The sequence below is a fragment of the Acomys minous genome, assembly GCF_964271855.1.
Source record: "Acomys minous genome assembly, chromosome: 15".
In the NCBI taxonomy this organism is placed as follows: domain Eukaryota; kingdom Metazoa; phylum Chordata; class Mammalia; order Rodentia; family Muridae; genus Acomys; species Acomys minous.
The window spans coordinates 64987591-65006989 of NC_140497.1; the positions used below are offsets into that span (position 1 = coordinate 64987591).

The window sequence follows — 19399 nt, forward strand, 5'->3', positions numbered from 1 at the left end:
ACCACAGATCTCAAAATCTTCCCAAGAGTCAGTTGACTCTTTTTTATTCTTTTCTTTGCATATTCCCGTAACAGGAAGTAGTGACTTAGAAGTGGGCAAAGGAATTTCCCTTTGTATTGCAGACATGTACCCCAGGAGGCCATTGTGAGATAAGAATCCCTTCTTCCCTGCCTGTTTTCAGTGTTCTCAGATTCCTGGTCTTTGAGTGTTACTAAGTCTTTTTGAACTCTTTCATTTTAATTAGCATAGGCAAAAGATGCTTCTTCATATCAATTAGAAAAACTCCTTTGGACATATCATCATATTGGGTAAGCCAGAGACACACATGGAGTTCAGATCAGCCACTACTGATATATACACTTCTAGGTTTTGTTTATTTGTTTGCTTGTTTGTTTTTTAGCATACTGCATTTCATCCTCTGATATTCTTATATTCAAGGAGAATCTTTGACTTTTCCCTTCGTTTTATCCACAGAGTTCTCCTCACAGTCTTAGTGTAAGACAGTTTCCTGTTGTAATAAGTGGGAATGACAATGCTGTATTTAATGCTGAAGTTTGCATTTAAGCTATAGTTTTCTAGTGCTTGAAAGCCAACTAGTAAGTGTTAAGAATTTTTACTGGCCCATTCTTGGAAGAAGGATTGGTGAAGATCTTTCCCCATCTGTCAACTGTTGTTTCATCCTATTGACACTGTCATTTGCCAAACAGAAGCTTTGTAGTTTTTTGTTTTTGTTTTTATAATTTTACATGTGCTTTTTTTATTAAGTATTTTTTATTTTTTACATATGCATTTATATTATTACATATATGCAATAAACTACCTACAGCAAGGAGAACCACAAAACAGTCAGGAATTATATAAATGTTACATTCATAGTGTTTTGCTATTTGTATTTGGCAGTCTTGAAGAAAACATTTTTCCTACCTTGTTGTAACTAAAATTCTGAATGTAAATCAATACCTATCATACCTCATCTTTATCAACTTAAAACATCTATCTAGTCCTAAAAACACCTTAACCCCTAAACAACTAAGATCAGTTGTAAAACTAAACTAACTGGTCTTCAACCCCATCAGAGACTTGAAAAGTAATAAAAGGAATTACCTGAGTATACAGAGAGTGCATGTTAGCAGCTTCCCAATGAAAATATGACAGAGACACTTTGCTGCATGTATGAAGTCCCATTTATTAATTGTTGATCTTCAAGGCTGAGCTGTTGGTGTTCTGATCACAATGTTGTCTTCTGTGCTTTCCCCATCATCTCTTCTAATAGATTTAGTGTTTCTGGTTTTATGTTGCGATCTTTCATCTACTTGGACTTGAGTTTTTCGTAGGGTGATAAATGCAGACCTATTTGCATTTTTCTACATGTAGACATCCAGTTAGATCAGTACCTTATGTTGAGGAAGCTTTCTTTTTCTTTCTTTCTTTTTTTTTTTTTTTCCATTTGTATGATTTTGGCCCCTTTGGTAAAAATCAAATATCTTAGGGTGAGGATTTATTTCTGGGTCTTCAGTTCAATTCCATTGACTAACAAGACTATTTTTATGCCAGTACCAAGCAGTTCTTATTACTATTGCTCTGTAGTATAGCTTGAAGTTAGGAATGGAGATTCCTCCGGAAGCTCTTTTGTTGTATAGGATTGTTTCAGCTATTCTGGAAATGCTCAACATCCTTAGTCATCAGGAAAATGCAAATAAAAACAACTCTGAGGTTCCATCTTACATCAGTCAGAATTGCTAAAGATCAAAAACTAAAGTGAGAAAACATGCTGGCGAGGATGTCCACAAAGGAGAACTCCATTGCTGGTAGGAATGTGAACTTGTTCAACCACTGTGAAAAATCAATTTGGAGCTTTCTCAGAAAAGTGGGAATAATTCTACCTTAAGACCAAGCTATACTACTCCTGAACATATAGACAAAAGATGCTCCACCATACCACAAGGACACTTACTCAACTATGTGCATAGAAGCTTTATTTGTAATAGCCACAACCTGGAAACTATGTGGGTTTCCCTCATCCAAACAATGAATAAAGAAACTGGTACATTTACACAATGGAATAGTACTCATCCATAAAAAAACAACAAAGTCATGCAATTTGCAGGCAAGTGGATGGAACTAGAAAAGATCATCCTGAGTGAGGTAACCCAGATCCAGAAAGACACACATGGTATGTATTCATTTATAAGCAGATTTTAGTTGTATAGTGTAGGATAAACATACTACAATTCACAGACGCAAAGAAGCTAAGTAACAAGGAGGACGCAAAGGAGGATGTTTACGTCTCACTCAGAAGGGGAAATAGAACAGACAGAGGTAGTGGTTGAAGAGAGGGAACAAGGTAGGAGAGAGAGTGCAGAGAGAAATAAAGGTGATCAGACCTGGGGAGAGTGGGGAAGGGAGCACAGAGGGCCTGCAGAGAGAAGAGCAGCCTTGGGCTGTGACAGCTCTGTGACAATCTAGAGACTTAGGACAGGGTAGGCTTCTGGGAGGATGTGGGGGTGACTCTTTTTGAGACTCCTAGTAGCAGGTGTCATGGAGACTGAAGAGGACACCTTCTAAGTAGAAAGGACTCCTAGGGGAGGAGGGGAACACCAACCCATCCACAAACATTTCAACTCAAAATTTACCCTGCCTGCAAGATGTGTAGGGATAAAGATAGAGCAGATTTTGAAGGAATGTCTAGCTGATGATGTCTGGCCTAACCTGGGACCCACCCCATGGTGAGAACAAACCCCTGACCCTATTAAGGATACTCTGCTATGCTCCCAGACAGGAGCCCTGCATAGCTGTCCACTGAGAGGCTCCACCCGGAAGTGGACTGACTCAAACAGATGCTGAGACTCATAATGTTGAACACTGGGCAAAACATAGGGAGTCTTGTGGAAGAGTGGGTGCATGGATATAAGGATGGAGGTGACAGGAGCTCCACAAGAAGACTAACAGAGCCAAATAGCCAGGACCCATTGGTTCCTTTGGAAACTTAAGGACCAACTGTCGCGTCCTCCCACCGGCAGGAACGACGCAGACACCAGGATCCTTCTCAATCACGCTTTATTGGGAGCATCCTTTGAAGCTGAAGCGAAAGACCCCGAATGCCTGCGAGCACGCCGCTTAAATACTGTCTGGATGTGGCGTGTCAATGTCTCATTGGTTACATTCAGATGCCTCATTAGCATGTCTCATTAGCATGTCCCATTAGCATGCCCGCATTAGCATGCCTGCATTAGCATGCCCGCAGATGAGAGGCTGTGTTGGAGTACTTCATTTGCATACCCCTGTCGGGAGGGGTGCATTGAGAGGGCTTATGTCTGCGCATGTGCAGGAGCTGTAGCAACTGTAACAGTTGCCACCAAGTGGTAACGGTCGCTGCCATTATCGGGTGTGGCCGCGCCTTACACCAACCAACACCAAGCATGGACTGGACCCAGGCCCCATACACAGATGTAGCGGATGGGCAGCTCATGCTTCCTGAGGGTCCCCTAGCAAGGGGAACAGGGGCTGTCTCTGCCACGGATTGTTGCCTGCTTTTTCATCACTCCCCACTGGCAAACTATGTGTTACAGAGAAAGAAGATTTGCTCAGTCCTGATGCAACTTGATGAGCTGGGGTGGATGGATGTTTCCCTTTTCTGATGAACAGGGAAAGGGGCAAGTAGGAAGGAGGAAGAGGGAGGAGGGTGGTAGGGACTATGATCAGGATGTAAAGTTAATAAATAAATTAACTTAAAAAGAAAAAAAGTTTTATTGTTTTGTTCTTCATATGCTGTGTTACAATGGATTTCTTATTAATTGTGATTATTCCTCATTGTAATATTTTAATAAGCTATTGACTAATATTCCAAAAATTTGATTTTATTAATCTTAATACTTTTTGTCATATTATATTAATCTATGTTTTTAATTTTTTTTTAAAAAAATCTGAACCTGATTTTATGGCCCTGTCTGATTTCACTTTTTCATTTCTATTTTATACACTCTATCTGGAATATTGTACAAACCCTAAATCTGTGACCGTGTATATGTGTATAGGCCATGTCAAATTTACTTCATTGGCGATTTAGCGCGTGTTAACTACTGTATTCCCCTATTCCCCTTAAAGATGTGTTCAGAGTTCAAAGAGCAAGTTTTTGCCTTGCCTCAAAGAGATAAAGAAATTTCCACTTGTGTGCTTGGTCAAGGTACCATCTCCTTTTTCCTACTTTGAATTTTCTAACATCCTGTCTGTCATCCCATCTTATCTATGGATTCTTATTAATCAAGGACATTCCCTCCTACCTTTGGGACCTTGTCGCACTCTCATGATGTTTAATCACTTCTTGACTTCATGCTGTACCTCTGAAGTATCTGCAGACTGTTCAGGCTGTGTTCCATGCAAGACCACCTGACCCCTGAGAGAACACCTAAGTGGAGGGAGGGAGATTTTAGACAACATCCATCTCTTCTGTTTCAAGTGGCCGCATTGTGTGTGATCACTGTACGTTTAGAACCAAAGTGGTATATCTTTTAAAGAGTGTCTTTTGAAGTATGTAATCGTTTTCCTCAGTCCTTGTTTAATCATGATATTATAATTCTTACTTTCAAGAGCATGTTGAGCATCTACTTTGCAGTTTTTTGACATTTAGAAGATTAGGAAAATTGTGACATTGTGTCCAGTTTTGGACATCTTTCTTTTTTGTTTTGTTTTGTTTTGTTTTTGAGACAGAGATCTAGACTAACTTTGCAGACCTGGCTGGCCTCAAACTCACAGAGACCTGTCTGCCTGTGCCTCCTCCAGTGCTGAGATTACAGACATGTACCATCTTGAATTTTTCTCTTGCAAATTTAGTTAGTGTAGAATGTAGTATAAAGTATAGTAACTGTTGAATTCACTTATTTAAATACTTGCTACACTGGAAACAGCCTCCCCATAACTATTTCTATGGAAGTCCACAGGTTTGTATGCATATTCCTCAGCCAAAGTAGCAACTGCAGACAGTTTTATAATGCTCTATTAATGAGAAATTTTTCATTTATATTTATCTTTTTACATTCCATCAGGAGATCTAAATTTCATGCTTTTTTTTTTTTACTATAGAGTTTACTGGCCCTTTTCTTTCTTATGTCGTCAATTTTAATTTAGAAGGTATTGTACATAACTAAGTACTGAAAATTTAAAATTATTCTTCAATGAAGTACTCTTGCTAAAATTCGGGATATTAGAGTAGTGTTAGTAGGTGAATCTTTAAAGTAGATGAGGAGTTGATATTTCTTTGGGCTTCCAATGATATTTTCACTACAACCATTTTGGACTGTATTCTCAGAAACATTTTTATAGTTTAAATCAATGAGTTGGCATGTACCTATGGCATAGAGAAAGCATACATATTTAAGACATTGTATTAACGGCTGCATTGAAGGATGAAAATTAGTAATATCTGCTTTATCACCAACATGTTAGTAATGAAGTATTTGCCAAATTCATTGCCAATGGAATAGAAACATGTGCCTTCTAGCACCGTATCCCCATCTGTAATTAAGAAACACATTAAATAGTCCTTGGTCTTCACGTACAAGTAGTTAATTAACTTCTTCCTCAGAATTCATTGGATATGAATCATTTTTATCTTTTAATTTTCAAAAGATAATTTTTCTTATAATCATTGGGATTCAAGGAAGAAAGGCATTTTTTATCATCTACTCATAAATCTACATGCTGTTTGAATATAGATTTTATATATATAGTGAATAAGGTATCTATTGAACTAATTTCTTTCTAATGAAAGGGGTAGTTATTTTTGATCACCTGCATGGGTTTTTTGTAACAGTTTTCTGTTCCTGGGCTGGTAATTATTCAATATCCAATCGTTTCAATGTCAACTCTAAATAGTCCTCTGGCTGAGCCTTCAGTTTTGCTCTGTAGCTTCAAACTCAGTCTATTAAACCCAAAACTTTCATTCTTTGATAATTTCTGTGCAACAGAACAGAATCTGGTAATAGTTTTATTATATGCATGTGGTGTAAAGATAGTGTTTCAGTTGAAAGGCAGTCAGACTTTGTGACTACTGCCTTGTAATTACCTGTGGCTGTCAGCAGGGGCCCCCACTTCCTCAGGCCCTTCCTCCACTGTTGGGCTGCCTGAATTCCATCAATTTTTGGTGACTAACTGCACAGGGAAATGATCCAAGAGATAGGCTGAAATTGCTTTGTGATTTCATTGAACTACTTTGGGAAACTCTGCAGTCATTGCTTCCACACCATATCCATCAGAAGTGAGTCACTAAGCATAGTCACAGAAAAGGAGAAAGACAGTAAGAAGGGAAGGGCAACAGAGACTCATAGGGCTGCTAAAAACTACTGCATAGCGCTCTTGAGAAGCAACCAAACAACCTATACTCCCTACTCATGTTATTTTATCTACAGCTCTAAATTTGTAAAGATCTCTGTATATTCAGCACCTACCAGATCTTGCTCTAGGCAGCATATATCAGCCCATTTGTCTATGCCAGGAGCCAGGTTGTCATCCTTGTTTCTCTGCCTCTTACCTTGTGACTTTAATGATCAAATCCTATGACTGCTTGTTCTTTAACGTAGACCTGACAAACTCTTTAAAGGAATGATCTTTTCTCATTTAACTAATACAAATTAGCCATTTATTCTGCATTTCTTCTACATTTCATACCAAAAAATATTTGGAAGAAGTATTATATGTATAAATACATTAAGAAAGCCTAAAGAAGGAAATGAAAAGCTAATGTAAATGTGGGCTTTTTTTGTGTGTGTGTGCAGTTATAACAAGTAGCACAAGAGGCAGATACATTCTCTGTTTTATGGACATCTGGTTCCAACCATTTTTTAAAAACTGTATCATTGCATATCAAGAAGGAATAAACTGCTTTATTCACCTCTCTTCTAACTATTTAAGATGCCATCTCTCAATTTTAAGCAAGTGGTTTAGTTCATACAGTCTACATAGTCCGGGAATAGACAGTCCCCTTTTTGTTCTCTCTCTCTAGTGAGTAAGTAGCAGATACCTTCAACTGATCAGGGACCACTGATAAATACAAACTTACTGTTTCCATCCATTTTCTCCTACTCAATACTTGACTCCTGGGCTATTTACACAGTACTATGGCTTTAGTCTGTATACTTCTCCCAGATTCTAGACATGTGATCCAACAGTTGTAGACATGCAGGCATTATTCTGACAGCGTGCACTCTCTGTGTGTAAAGCTTTACATTATTTTGTGTAGTGTCCTCAACTAACTTAGTCATTGTTGGCCTCTTAAATCTGTTTGGGCTTTTACTGCTTATTGGTAATCCTCCACCCCTCACCCACCAACTATGTCCTATATAATACATCCTTATTTGAAAGTCCCTTTTAGTACCCTAAGGTTAGCAGGCAATGTTTGTAATCTCTGTACTTGGAGCTCAGAAGAAAACACGTAATTCCTGTTTGTACACCAGCTTCCCGCCTCCCCTCTTTCCATATGTGGTTATCGAACACACAAGTCCACCGAATCATAACCAGCAGGCTTCACTGATCAGACCTGATTATAATGGAGAGAAGGCAAAGAGGGCCTCACAAAAAAAAAAAAAAGAGAGAGAGAGAGATTGTGAACAAAGGGATGGCTGAAGATTCTAAAAAACAAGAAAAACTATGAAATGAGAACTAATTCTCCTCTTATTAAACCTTATGCAAGTGATACTTTTTATTAGGTGTATCTTTAACATGAGGTTTAGAGCACATTCAGAGCCTCTAGTCTGAGACTACACACACACACACACACACACCACTCCTGTGTGGTTTTATATATATATTTTTGTGTGTGTCTAAATATGAAAATAGAAAGAAAAATAAACAAAAAATTCTAGACACTGCCCTCACGGCATTAGGAGGACAAGGCAGCCAGAAGTACTTTTAAAAATTAGTGTTTTCATATTTGTTTGCAAAGACATTTAGCATTTTACTAAGAAGCCATTGGAGTAGCTAACTAGGTAATGCTGTAGACTCCAGGAACACATTCCTTCAAACAACACATAGGTCATTTGTGGGTGCAGTTTGTCACTAGGTTACCAAGATGGACGACTTATATGTCAAAAGGAAGAAAGTTTCCACAAATGGAACTTGGAGCTTTATATGAAGTTTCACGTGTATTTTGGGAAGGAGAGAGGGAGAGAAGGTGGGAGGGAGGGAATAAGGGAGGAAGGGAGAGTGAGAGAGAGGTGGGGGGGCTGGGGGGGGGGAAAGAGAGAGCAAGTGAGCACATTTTATAGGTCCAAAATAGGTACATGGAAAATTTGGTTCTCCACATTTTTGTTGACTTTGCATCTGTCTAGTGTTTGGTTCTTAATGATATTTTTGACATTGTCAACCTAGATTAAAGCTATGTTAATGTGTTGACAAAATTGACTGATGAGTTTAATCAGCCAAATTGTCCACTTAGTCCAACAGGGTCTCTGTTGGTGTGGCTTGCTTGTGTGTGTGTGTTTGTATGTGTGTGTGTTTGTGTGTGTGTGTTAAATTAACTTGATTCAGTTTAATTGACTAATTCAGCATAATATAGCCAGATAAATACAATACTCAGACAATTTACAAAATAATTCTTAAATAGCTACACCAATGTTAAAGAATAACTTGTCTTTTAACAGATGTTCAAAATTAATTAATTAATTAATTTACTTATTTATTGGTTTTCGGAGACAAGGTCTCTCTATGTAGCCTCGACTGCCCTGGACTCGCTTTGTAGACCAAGCTGGATTCGAACTCACAGTGATCTGCATCCCTCTGCCTCCCAAGTGCTGGGATTAAAGGCATGCACCACCTTTAAGGCATTCTAAAACTGTTGTTTAACTATATTTCCTGAAAGCAAAAGCACCCATATAATTCCATTTAAGAGACAAAATCATGAAACATATTTCGTGAACTGAAGCATTTAAAAAAAAAAACTTTAATTAGAAATAAACCAACGAGAATTTGTGCAAACTTGGCAGTTTTATCTCATATGACCATTTACTTTGAAACTAATTTGGCACCATGTAAACATGAAAACACAAGCATATATAAACACTAAGTATATAAATAAAGATACAAAAGTAGATTTAAAAAACCATTTACTTTGCATCATTTATCAGTTTTACTTTAGACTGGTGGTCAGATAAAACTTTAATAACATTAACAATTTTTAATCCAAAAGCTCTAGAGGATGCAGGTAGGACTGGGGCATTCTTTTACTTTCAAATTCAAATAATTTTTGAATTCAATTTGAATTCAAATTCAAAAAATTCAAATTCAAAAAATTTCATATTTACACATGAAAATAGAATTTTAATATTAGAAAAGTATGAATGTTTACACAGCTACGAATTTCTGGGTGGGAAAGAGGTATATTTTAAATTAGGAACAGTAGATATAGATATTGAATTTGACAATTCCCTGTCAAAATGTTGACCCAAAACAAAGTAAGAAACTAACATTATCGTCAGACTCTCATGATAATAGCATGATGATGATGATGATGATGTCTGTGGTCAGTGTTACAGATGCGCTACATTTGTGTGTGTGAGCACGTGGTGGGGGGGGAGGTGGTGCGTGTAGACAGAACATAATCAAGATCCTTGATATGTTGAAAGGTAGGCATCCTCAAACCAGATGACAATGCAGCCAGAAGTACATTTAAGATTTTTTTAAAATTTATTTTTAGTTACATGTGAACATGCACGCCTATGTCTGGGTACATATGCATAAATGTAGATGTCCAAAGAGACCAGGAGAGGTTACCAGAGCTTCAGGGTCTGGAATTACAGGCATTGAGAGCCCCACGATGTGGGTGTTGGGAACTAGACCTGCACCTGTAGAAGTTTGTGTGCCTGACCTCTGAGGCATCTCTCCAGCCCCAGCCAGAAGTACTTAGCTGACCACTCAGAAGTTTTACAGAGAGTCTGGGAAACAAACATAGAAATAGGATAAAAAGTTATGTCATCCTAACATTGAAAATAATAGATGTGCTTTCAAAGAAACCACTATAGAGATACCTCAGAGATTAAGAGCACTGGCTGCTCTTCTAAAGGTACTGAGTTCAAGTCCCAGCAACCACCACGTGGTGACTCACAACCGTCTAGAATGAGATCTGGTGCCTCTTCTGGCACACAGGTGTACGTGCAGGCAGAGCTCTCTAACCGTAATAAGTAAATAAATCTTAAAAAAAAAAAACACGGTATCTAAAGTCAAAATGGTCACAACATTCACCTGTCTCTGCTGCTTCTTCTCAAATCTCTGCTTCTCCTCACAGCCCGTTCTTCCACACAGTTCATCCTTAAAAAAAGAGGAACATCCATATTCTGAAAATACTTATTTTTGTGGATGGACACATTAGAGAATTAAGCAGCTGTGCAAATTTAATCTGTCCCTTATGTTTACCTGTGGCCATGTCTCTTATTTTTAAAAGTCTACTTTTTTCACAGTTCGTAAATACTTCAACTATAACTTCAATTACATGTTTTAAGGAAGACTTGGTTAGTTTTTATGACAATTAAACATTTGACTTTCTTCCAGTGATATACTAGCAAAAAAAAAAGAGGAAAATTTTATCATTTCCTTTCACATCATTTAGAATGTGAGAATCTGCACATTCACTGGCAACAACGCTAAATATGGAGGGCTTTTTTTTTTTAATCTTACAACAATATACCTCGTATAAACCAAGTAATTCACCAAAAAGAAATAATACAGGCCAAAAGTTTGCAAGCATTCTCCTTTGTAGGAATAAGATATTAAATTAAATTAAATGCATGGTGCCATTATTTGTTTATCAATGTGGCTAAATCTAAATGAATTGATCACATTTAATTTGGAAAAGTAATGTGGTGTTGGTGAACTATAGAGTTTTATTATTTTTAAAACATAGTTATCTACATTTGACATTTGCTTCTCTTAAAACATCAATTACATATAAAAATTATGAATACTTTTTATCGCCGTAAGAACAAACTTAGTAGCAGTTTAGGCTTTCATGAAGTTATTGTTACCGTTATATTGGGCATAGGTTGTCATTGATTTTACTAAAAGGAGAAGTATTCCCTATTACTTAATATTATGAAGCCCAGCTGTTTTAGCCCTTGTTCTGGTTAACCCAGATACTGGGGAAGGAAATGAGTGTAACGTCCTTGAATGTGCAGTGATGAAGGTGTCTTTCTCCCTCCTCCCGTAGCTTTCAGCCGTGCCCCGATTCCCATGGCAGTGGTGCGCAGAGAGCTCTCCTGTGAGAGTTACCCCATTGAGCTCCGTTGTCCAGGCACGGACGTCATCATGATCGAGAGTGCCAACTACGGGAGGACAGATGACAAGATCTGTGACTCCGACCCTGCTCAGATGGAGAATATCCGATGTTATCTGCCAGATGCCTATAAAATTATGTCTCAAAGGTATGGTGCCTCCACACTTCTTCCTTACATGTAAATCAAGATTCAGTGTAAATCCGCTTGAGGGACCAAGTATGGCTCCGAGCATAGGGGGATGTGTGTTTTAGAAAAACTCAACAGTTTCCACTGTAGATCACTCGCTGTGTCGCCAGAATGCTGGTGCTACAATCCTCCCATGGCACTTGGACAATAGAAAATGCATTAACATTATTAAGTTTAACAATGAAATCTGCCTAGTGTTGCATTCTAACAGTTTTCTCTAAAAATAGGCTGGTTATAAAAGAGACAAAATACGTTCTTTTTAAAAAAATTTTCTAAGTCAGAATTTTCTCTAAAATGTATAGTGTCGAAATAGTGTTATTCATAGTTATTTCTACATTATGTAGTGATAATAGAGAAAACAAAAGGCCAGGTTAGGGTCCAATGGTTAAGAGCAGTTGATGCTTGTACAGAGGACCCAGGCTTGCATTCTAGCACCCACATGGAAAATAAACACCAGCTACTGCCTGTAACTACAGTTTGAGAGGCTCTGGCCTCCATTGGCACCTGGAAGCCTGTAGTGCACATGCAGACAAGCCAACACACATATACATATACATCAAAATAAAAGTATATAAATTAATATGTAATTCATATGATACTTGGTCTAACAGTAAAACATAATTGATAAAGAATCCTTTGAATTTGGAAAAAATTAAGAAAATACTAAATAGTATTTGAAACATACTTAATGTTTGAATTATTTTAAATTCAACTGTTTAAATTATTAGAGTGTCAAAATGTAAAAATTAAGGTACCACATATTTGCATGCAATAAGAAAAACATTGATTCTAGGAAGATAGGTCTATAGATATCTGTAGCAAAGAAAAGTTAAGAAAATATGTTGTTATTATTATTTGCAATCTTTGTTTTACAAGGACAAAGTATAAGGATGATCATCTTCATGCTGTGACACTATTTGGGACTCCAGTTGACAAAATTTTGATTTGTTTTCTCATGAGTATTCAATAAATAACATTCACACACAGACACACACAAAAGAAAATATGTTATAATAAAAGTTCCTTATAAGTTAATTATATATATAATATATAATATGTAATATAATATATAAATATACATGAGAGCTACATGTATTAAACATTTTCACACTATTACAATGATGCCTTGGAAATAGTTATTCACTTTACATGTCTTCATACTTCCTACTTCATCAGTGTGATTCATTATTAAGTAATTCACCAGTAAGTAATGAATTTACTGAATGCATTTTGTAATAGAGTAGGCTCACTTTTTCATAAGAATTTTTACTCAGACATGATTGATCATTTTATTAAGGAGTTATTGAATATGAGGGGAGATTATAACACAGAGAAAACTAAGAAAATTGAAGACTAAACACAAATACAACGCAGTACACGCTGCTGGGTGCATAACCTGCAGAGCTAAGTAAGTAACATATGCAAAAAGAGTTTAATCTTCTCTATTTTGGCTCCTGAAATCCATCCTTATTTTAACTATCTATCTTCTTTTAAATATGTTTTATTAGTGTGTGCGTGTGTGTATGTGTGTGTGAGTGTGTGTGTGTGTTTGTGTGTGTGTGTGTATACAACACATGTCATGAACAGTGCACTGGGCTCAGGACCATTTTTATGGAGTTGCTTCTCCTCTTTCAACTTTACCTGGGTTCGAGATTAAATTAAAATCTCTAGCCTTGTGAGGCAAGTATCTTTATGCACTGAGTTATCTCAATGGCCACAATTTATTTCTTAATATTTAAATTACTTATATTATTATGTGTGGTTAATAGACTATTAGAGCCAAAATCTTTAGGCTAATGATAGATGTATAAATTCATAGTAGGAATCATAACATACATGTCTGATGAGCAGGTGATTTAAGGATGCTGGAAGGATTATTTACTTTGTACATGTTGTGGGCTTTGGTTTGTCTGTTGATAAAAAGATGACTTATGCTCAAGCAGAGATTGAAAAAAACATATGATTTTGAAATTAAGGATCCATTTGATTAAAGTTGGATACATTCTTTACTTGTGTGTCGTTCATAAAATTGACAAAAATCCATATAGTCCATCTAGTCTAGAAAACATGCTATGCCTAAAAGAATTTTAGTCTTTTCTTTCATGTTTGTGTAATTCTGCTTCTGGTAACGTTTACTATGAGTAGGATGGTGGCTAAAGCTTTATTTCAGTTGGGTAATCAAACATAAGATTTCATTGGTTCTGTAACAGGTGTAGCTATTTGAAGTAGTCCTGATTTTCTGGGGTTTCGGGGTAAATGAGGCATGGCAGAAACATGAACGTCATCAGTTTTGTTCTATATCAGAGTTCCCTCAGAATTGCTTTAGTCCTTTCATTAATGCCATTCCAAAATAATCTACTAATCTTGTAATTATATAAAAATTAATAATAATGGAATATATAGGGTGCATACACACAGTCACAAATCTGCAGTGGGAACCTGCCTTTAGCACTAACTAAATCCTTTAGTAGACCCTCCTGGTAGGATCTTACTGGAGACTTTTTAAGATGGCTGAAAAAACTATGGCCGTTCACCTTTGAACTCTTAAATGTACTGCATTTTCAGTTTCAAAAAAATAAATGTTTTGATTCTCATAGAGAGAAGTTTGTGTCCCTCTTGTCAGGTGGCCATGGCTAACCAGCTTGTTTATAATTAACTGTTAATGATGTCCATGTCAACCACAGCAAGTTAAAGAGTGGTAATAATTACCAACTATGACATTGGGATGCTATGCTAATAATGGGTATGCTAAGCAGATGAATACATTTAAAATGAAATAAAATGGAAAGTAACTTTTCTGAACTGTATTTTAGATAAATGGATTTTTTGTTCAAATTTAAGCTTTTAGAAAAAGATTTTCTCAAGGTATAAATATTAAGTATGTCTTCAGGGAGGATTATTCCTAAGTACAAAAGTTATTGTTAACATATCCTTGCATAAACTTGTGAGAAGCATTTCTGACTTACTTAACTCTTGAAGTTTAGACAGATATGACAAAGAGACAGAGAAAATAGGTTTAATACTAAATTTGGACAATTTACATAAACTAAAGTTTGAACTAACTAAAGGATTAACTCGAATGACAGAGTACACTTATTTATCCTCCAGGAATTTCCCATTCCTCCTTATTGTGTGTGTGTGTGTGTGCACATCAGGCAGTCCATGTCACAACCCAGCTGGTTCTCTTTATCTAATTGTAGGTTTCGAGAATGCCAAATTAATGTTTTTAACCTACAACCAACTTCACTGTTTAATTGGAAAATATGTAATGCTCTCTCATACAGTCAGGTTCATAAACACCACTCTCAACTTTGATATTTACATGGATTCTATTCTTTACACATTGCATTTATATATTTGAGAGATAATTTAGAAGAAATATCCCACATAGTATTTGCATCTTCGTGTGAAAATAACTTTTAGCAAGTGCATAACTTCAAGAAGGTTCCATGTGGACCTCAGCTAGAGTTTGGTGTTTGTCTCGGCTATTAACTGTGATATTTGAGTCATTAATTCAGCCAGCTCTTTGAAAGTACACAAATGGGGTTTACTGTGACAGTTAGTCAGGTTTGATGGATAAATAAACCACGCATGGTTCCTGCACGTAAAATATCCTGGAGAGATAAAATGCAGCCAACAGGATCATTTGCGCAGCATTTTATTTTTTTCTCATTTACATTTATTGAGGAGCTTCAAATGAGGAAATTTCCTTCTGGTAGGTAATATCAGAGAGCCTGTTGGCTAGGAAGGTGTTAAAGTTGGCTCACTTATGCGCAAACTGTCAACTGAAGGACATGAAAAGGCACAGGGAGTAGCCACCTTTAACTTCTGTGGCTGTCAGACTTGCTGGTCAGGATGCCCCCACATTTATATGGCTCAGGCCTCTACAACTAGTACAATGCTTGAAGTCAAACTCTTTTTATAAACTCTCCTTCTAAATCATGTACACATGTAGCTAAGATACCATAGAAATGCTAGATGGTACACAATTTCCTTATTTAATTTTCAAGTCAAAGCCCTTGAATGTCACGTACACTGACATTTAAGCTTTCTTTTTAGCATATGTCACAGCACATGCAGTCATAAAGTCTTATTTTACATATGCTTGCCTATAGTTTTAAACTGTAAAAAGCATTTGCAAAGAAGTGTGTGTATACACAAGCGTGTGTGTGTTTATGTGAACATGTAATTTCCTAGAAAATTACACAAATCAAATGTGTGCAGCTCAAGGAATTTTTACAAACTCTACTCATCCATGTGTCTAATAAACCCCTGAAGACAGTGAACATTAGCCAGACCTCTCTTTAAGGATGTGTCAATTCTGATCTTGATAAATCCTAAATTAGTTTTTGCTCATTTTATAATTTAAAAATGATTTTGTATGACATATGCTTGAACCTGGCTTTTCTCATTCAATGTATTTTTTACTTTCCATTGTCGCTGACGGTTTTTTTTTGTATGCCATCTTTTTGTCATTTCAAGTACAATTATTTTTTTTACCACTTTTATAAAGCAGGGAAACCTTTCTGATGAATTGGTTTTGGAACAAATTTATTACTTTAGTAAGATTCTCCGGACCAGTTGCTGTCACTATTTTTCTCTCCTCAGCAGTGCCATGACTTAACCTATATTTTACTCCTAATGCATTTATCCTTGACACGTAATTTTAGTCTAAAAGCAAAAGTATTTAAAATGAAGTTAACTTTACTTAACCTCACAGTGGCATCATGGGAGAAAGACATAAGAACACATGCAGGCAAAAATAAGTTTGTCATTAACACTTGAATAAACGTAGGATCACAGGTTATACTGTACAAATATATGTCCTAATTAAATGAAATGCCTCACTTTTTATTATAGTATTAGGAGTATTTTAACAGTATTATATTTTCAGATGTTGTATTCACACAGAGGACATGGAGGAAGAGAGATCTGAGGAGGGGCGGTTTGGTGGGGTGGAAGGGGGTTGGCAGGGCCAGCAGGGGTGTGGGGGGGTGAGGGACAGAGGGAGAATTGTTTCTCACCTTTTGAAAGTTATACTGCAGTTGACCTCAGCAGCACTGCAAGGGATTTTACAGCTTCCCTAGAGGTCTTGGTTTCTGTTGTACTCATTTCTAGAGCAGTTGGGAAAAAAAAGCCTTCTATAACAACAGAGGAAGAGATGCCAGTGGCAGATTATGTGTGTACACAGCCTAGTAGGCGTTCTCTCTAACGGGGAGGACACACACACACACACACACACACACACACACACACACACACACACACACACGCTACTCTCCTCCATCCCTTTGATGGATCCATTGCAGGATGTTTTATGATTCCCTTCATAATTTCAAACAACAACAACAACAACAACAACAACAAAAGACTCACAACATTAAATACTTTGATTTTCCAAGACAGATGTAGAACCTATTTCTTTTGCACTTTGGATTGATATTTCTGTGCGTGTTTGTTTTACAAGACAGAAAGAAGGAGAGAAAGCAGATAACTCATTTTCACAGGTTCAACACACAGAATATAGGCATTTAGCATTGGTCTCATCTGAGAGCGCTTATTTTTGTTCCCCACATTTTACTTCCTTTTGCCTCTGAGAGCCAGATACAAAAGAGAGAACCAGTCAGCTTGTGTGCTTCCATGTCCATTTAGCAAATAATTTAGTTGTGGAAGAAATAATCTGCTAAATATTTATCTTTTTTTTTTTTAAAAAAAACAAAGTTTAATGAAAAAGAAAATCTGGTTCTTTCATGATATTATTCTAAACTCTGAAGTATCAGAAGAGCTAAATATATTGGTTTGTACTGCTGAAAACTGTTTTTAATATAAATTATTATTGATTTCATTTTTAAAGCAAGTCTATCATATAGTGAAATATTTTTATATTTTTAGTTATAATATAAATAGGTAATTTCTCCCTTCTCTTGCTTCTCTCCAAACCCTCCCATGTACCTTCCTCACTCCAGTTCAAATTCACTGCCTCTTTTTGTTGTTGTTTATGTGCAGATATCCGTGTATGTATCTTCTTCCCCTAAATGCATAACTACGACCTGCTCAGTCTTATAATGTCATGTGTATGTACATGTTTTCAGGGCTGACCGTTTTGTACTGGGTAACAAATTGATGTGCTCTTCCCTGAGGAGGATTCTCCCACTCTCAGCATCCCTTAGTTGCCCTAGTAATCCTTTGTTGAGCCTTGTGAGCTTTCCCTCTTCCATGCTGGTGTGTCTGTTGTTTCTTTCTTCAGTTCCTGTTTAGGTTAACATGTTTGTGAGACTTCCAGAGTGTCGCTTCTGCCATTTCTAAGAAATACGATCAAACATGAAACTCCCTGTTACTCTGGCTCTTACGAGTTTTCCACTCCATCTTCGACAGTGTTCACTGAGCCTTAAGTAGAGTAGTACATTTGATAGGTTGTAGTTTTCTGCCCTGTTTTCTATCTGCTGCAGAGTTCCCCTTCTGTGGGATAAGAACTACACTGTCCTGTGTATATAAAGGACAAATGTTTACAATGAAGTTAGGGATTACGCTGGTCTAGTAAAGTGGCAGTTGGAAATTCTCCGCCAAGACCTGTGACTTCAGTAGCCCTAAAAAGTTACGTCTCCAGTAGAGGCATGATTTCCTTCTTGTTCAGTTCATCTAAAGTTCAACTACAGAGCTGTTGGTTACCACTAAGGTATTTCTGCCACTTAGGGATATTGTGCCATGCCGGTCATTACTGTGGCTCATAGACATCATCCCTGGATAGGACTGTTGGTTGCTTTTAACCTTCGGAAGTTTGTATGTCACTTTCTGGTACCGTATAAGCTGCTCCTTGAGGAGGCTTGGCGATAAGACCAATGTCAGTGCCTCTGGGCCCTGTGATGTAGTAGTGGGATTTGAGAACTGTAAACCATCTGTCACATGAACAGCTTAAATTACCAGTGCTGTTTTTATTTGGTAGTGTTCTTAGTAACTTTGAGGCATTTAACTGTTAATAAGTGCTTTTTAAAACAACTGTAACAAAATAATATTAAATAGGACTTAAGTAGAGAGACATTAGTTCAATTGATTCACCTGAGAATTTCTGTTTCATATTTGATTTACAAAACCTGAGATTAATTATGCTCACTTTTAGTAAATATTCAATGAAGGTTGTTTTTATTTGCATGTTTGCTTGTTTTAAGATTTTTATTTTTTTTATTTTATTTGTTTTTATTTTTATTTTTGGTTTTTCGAGACAGGGTTTCTCTGTGTAGTCTTGGCTGCCTTGGACTCACTTTGTAGACCAGCCTGGCCTCGAACTCACAGCAATCCGCCTGCCTCTGCCTCCCAAGTGCTGGGATTAAAGGCGTGCGCCAGATCTTTAAACCCCCTTTTTGATATCTTACATGTTTTGTATGAATGGGTGCTTTCCTGCAGCAATGTCTGTGGCCTGTGCCCGTGCAGTGCTTTCTAAGGACAGAAGGGGCATTGGATCCCCTGGGTCTGAAGTTACAGATGATTGTGAGCCACCATGTTTATTGTGGGCATTGAACTCAGGTCCTCTGGAAGAGAAACCAGTGCTCTTAATTGTTGAGCCATCTCTCCAGTCCCAGTTAAATTGCTTTTAAAACTTTCATCCTTAGTCATTGTTGTAGTCAGTCTGTAGAAATGGAAATATTATAATACTTGAAAATTTTTCCAAAAAAGAAAAAAGTCAAATAAAATGTTTTTGAATACTAGATGACATGGGATAAATACCCTCAGTTCTCTTGCTAATATGAGATGGTTTGGATTGGAGTTGTCCACCAAGGCCTTTGGAGCTTGGTTCCCAGTATGACAGGAGAGAAGATGATAGAATTTCTAAAGGATGCTAAGGAGAGGTCTTGGGGTAATTTCCTAAGCACAGATACCCTAAGAAGTTAGCATGAATAAACTCATTTAACCGTTGCCTGGTTCGCTCAGGAGAAATGGAAAATAGTACTGCTCTTCAA

General features: G+C 37.0%; 1 protein-coding gene across 26 annotated transcripts in view; it reads left to right on the top strand.

Moving 5' to 3' along the window:
• The window catches only part of ADGRL3 (adhesion G protein-coupled receptor L3), a 737803-nt gene that overhangs the window by 322381 nt on the left and 396023 nt on the right, over positions 1–19399 (top strand). For all 26 annotated transcript variants that reach the window (XM_084758697.1, XM_084758684.1, XM_084758710.1 and 23 more), the window contains one exon: positions 11192–11405. In XM_084758697.1, coding sequence (XP_084614823.1) covers positions 11192–11405 — 214 coding nt within the window. The remainder of the gene's footprint in view (positions 1–11191; positions 11406–19399) is intronic.